Source organism: Cynara cardunculus, unplaced genomic scaffold, assembly GCF_001531365.2.
Source record: "Cynara cardunculus var. scolymus isolate 2C unplaced genomic scaffold, CcrdV1 Un_Scaffold_9431, whole genome shotgun sequence".
Taxonomy (NCBI): domain Eukaryota; kingdom Viridiplantae; phylum Streptophyta; class Magnoliopsida; order Asterales; family Asteraceae; genus Cynara; species Cynara cardunculus.
In genome coordinates, this window is record NW_020204957.1 from 1 (window position 1) to 3,535 (window position 3,535).

Below are 3,535 nucleotides of genomic sequence, written 5' to 3' on the forward strand. Positions count from 1 at the left end.
AAGAGGAACTTCGTAAAGATCATTTGGTTCATTTTCAAGCATTAAGCTACTCATTTCATTGTAGTTAACTTGGCTAACCCAAGGATGCTTGCGAATCTTCCTCAATGTCTCAAGTTGTATTGCCACTTTTTTCATGCTGGGCCGGTTCTCACCTAATTGGTTAAGACATTTACATGTCAGGTCACATGTTGCTTTTAGCTGCTCATCAGTTGCCTCCTTTACCAATTCAAATTCAAGAATTTCAAGCATTCGATTTTCCTTCATTGCCTTTTCAAAATATGCTGCAAGAGTTTGCTCTGCTAGGCATCTATTCGTAGCAATGGGCTTTTTTCCTGTAAGGAGTTCTGCAAGAACCACTCCGAAGCTATATACATCACTCTTATCTGTTAGTTGGCCTGTACGCAAATATTCAGGATCCAAGTATCCCAACGTCCCTTGAACAAGTGTAGTGACTTGATCATGGTCATCTAAGAGGATTAACCTTGACGCACCAAAATCTGCAATTTTTGCAGTGTAACTCTCATCCAATAGGATGTTACTAGACTTCACATCTCTATGTATAATTGACATTCTTGCATCACTATGAAGATAAGCAAGAGCACTTGCCGATTCATGTGCTATCCTTAGACGACTATCCCAAGACAATCTCTCTACACCACTCTTTCTATTATGGATGTGATGATGAAGAGTGCCATTAGAGACAAATTCATAAACTAGCAACGGAACATCAGTTTCCAAACAACATCCCAAAAGCTGCACCACATTTTGGTGATTGATTTGTGTAAGAATTACCATTTCATTTATGAATTGCTCCCTTTGTCTTTGATCCAATCTTTGGGACTTCTTGATTGCGACAACACGATTATCTAGCAGATTTCCCTTGTACACGATGCCGTTGCCTCCTCTACCAAGAATCTTATGTTCTGCATACTTATCAGTCGCTTCTTCTAGCTCTCCAACGTGGAAAATTTTCATGCAACTGACACTGATGCCACCCATAGTTTTCAATTTCTCTTCCAATAGCACACCCCCATTTTGCTTGAAACATTTCTCTCTTTGCTTAACTAGCTTCTTTTTCTTGGCCGTGAAGTACGACACCGATAATACAATCAGCACTACAAGCAATCCAGAACCCACACCTATATGTGATTGTGGGCATATTAATTACCATTACTTGACATCTTTGGTTTAAAAGTGTGCCATAGAAAGAATTGAACGTGATATATAAAACCAACAAGTAGTAGAAAGAAAATCATAGGCTAAGAAAATTGGATCTACTTGTATCTCGAGTGCCAATAGTTAAGTTGTTGCCTCATTGATGTGAAAGATATAAATCTATAAGGAAGCATATATAATTTTCTTAAAATACTTTGAGGATTAGGAAAAAGTCGTTGTTAGTTAATATTATGTTTCATTTTGTAAAAGTAGAAGCATACTCGTGCAATGAAGCGAGATGTATCTCGATTTTAATATTTCGTTTTGTTCTTTGTCTTTGTCGATGTTATAATACGGTTTTATGTGGTTTGAGAAAATCAATAATTTTTTTATTTTTGAATAAAATATAAATTCGAAATTAACATAAAAATTTGAAAAAAAGATATAAAGTTGTAGTTTTTTTTGTGTAATTTCTTTAATTCAATTTTTTATTATAATTTATTAGGTTTAATACCGAAGTAATTTATTTTTGGTTTAATAATATAATTTTTATAAAGATTATAATTACATATTCTGTTAGAACTCAATATATAATTATCCTAATTATATTTTTATATTCAAAATAAGAATTTTATCTTGTATTTGATTACGTTTATATGCAGTTAGTTATACGAATATAAACATGAAGATCTAATAAGTCGTACTTATGCATAATTTACGTGTAATCTTGAATTTTAAGTAATATGCATCAATACGCAATACTTTATACTTAAAAATTGTTTTTAAAGTTTTTGTCAAATATTTATATAACTCCCCCCCCCCCCTTCCAAACATATATTGTCTTACCTTGGTTAGCGCTTACCGGGATAAATTGTTGCATACGATGCGTTTTAGTGAATAAAATTTTACCCGGTAAGTAATCATTTGTGTTGCATTTTACCGGTAAGTGCTTATCGGGTAAGTGCTTATCGGGTAAGTGTTTAGGTAAACGACCAATAAGGAAGAATTACCTATATATAACCAGAGAGGGTGATACGGTTTACGTCGACAACCATCTCGAATTTTGGCATCACCAGAATACCCTCGTCCACATTCGCATGTGTAATTTCCAAGAGTATTAATGCAAGTTCCATGACATGGAAACATCTCCGGATAATGGCACTCATTTATATCTATGGATAAATCAAATGTTAACGTAGTATTTTGTAACAAAACAATATTAAATTTTAATTAACTATGGTAAATCGTTTTTTTTCTTTTCGAACAAGAACAATGATCAAATAAGATATACGAGAATGGCTAAATCACATGTGATTTTACATTAAACTCACGTGTAAAATCATACTATTACACGTGACCTTGGCTGCAATTCAAGTCACACGTTCACCTATGCATTGACCGTGTTTCATAATCATATATGGTTTAATACATACTCTAGTAGTTATTGTGTTATTGTGTCATCTTATTTTGACATTGTTCTCAGAGAGAGAGAGAGAGAGGGAGGTTCAGGGGAAAGTCTCAAAAAAATGAAATGCTGAGGAACGTCCCGATAACAGCACATGTGGATGGTATGCACATGTGTATGTTGGTAATTGAATTTGTTTTTTGGTTTTTATGCACGTGTGCATATCATGCATAAGTGTATACTGGACAAATTTCTTAAAATGACCAATATGCACAAGTGCATACCGTCCAGATGAAAGGTTATCAATATGTTCCTTAGTTTTTCATTTTTTTTGTGGTTTTCCCCCGAACCTGACCTTATTTAAAAACCACTCAATTTGTACAAACCGTACAAACCACATTCAATCAATCATAATTTTTCATTTTGTTCATTTTTTGTAATTATGAGAGGTTGATTAACCATTTTTATTGTGGAGAGTGTTAATCATGGATATTATCATCTTCATTATTTTAATTTTAGAGAAATATATGAAACATTTTCATTAAAATTTCATTAAATATTATATGAAACAATTTCATAAACATATATGAAACAAATTCATAAAAAAAGTATTATATGAAACAATTTCACAAGATTAAACAATTTCATGAAAAAATTTCATAAGATTAAACAATAAAATCGACGTATGAGGGTGATTTGTACAGTTTGTACAAATAAGGGTGGTTTTTATTTGATCGCTTCTATATATATATATATGTGTGTGTGTGTGTGTGTGTGTAATAGAATAGATTAAAGAAGTCTTACACAAAACACTTATATTGACCCTAATACGCTTAATGAATTGCGTTAATTGAAAGATGCTTATTGGTCGGAAAATGGAAAATTATCTCTGTTCACAAATTATAATATTGGTCTCATCATGAAAAATGATAAACAAGCCAAGCCGAACCAAACATATTCAGTATACTTTTATAT

The 3,535-nt window shown here is 32.5% G+C and overlaps 1 protein-coding gene across 1 annotated transcript; it reads right to left on the reverse strand.

Annotated features, from left to right (window-relative positions):
* Positions 1-3: 3 nt before the first annotated feature.
* Positions 4-2,327, reverse strand: LOC112505273 (wall-associated receptor kinase 5-like; the record flags this gene model as incomplete). The annotated part of the gene is made up of 2 exons (XM_025109205.1): positions 2,166-2,327; positions 4-1,139 (listed from the first exon to the last, which is right to left on the reverse strand). Coding segments are annotated over exons 1-2 (1,272 nt in total), but the record flags the coding sequence as incomplete, so codon positions are not given.
* Between the last annotated feature and the right edge of the window lie 1,208 nt (positions 2,328-3,535).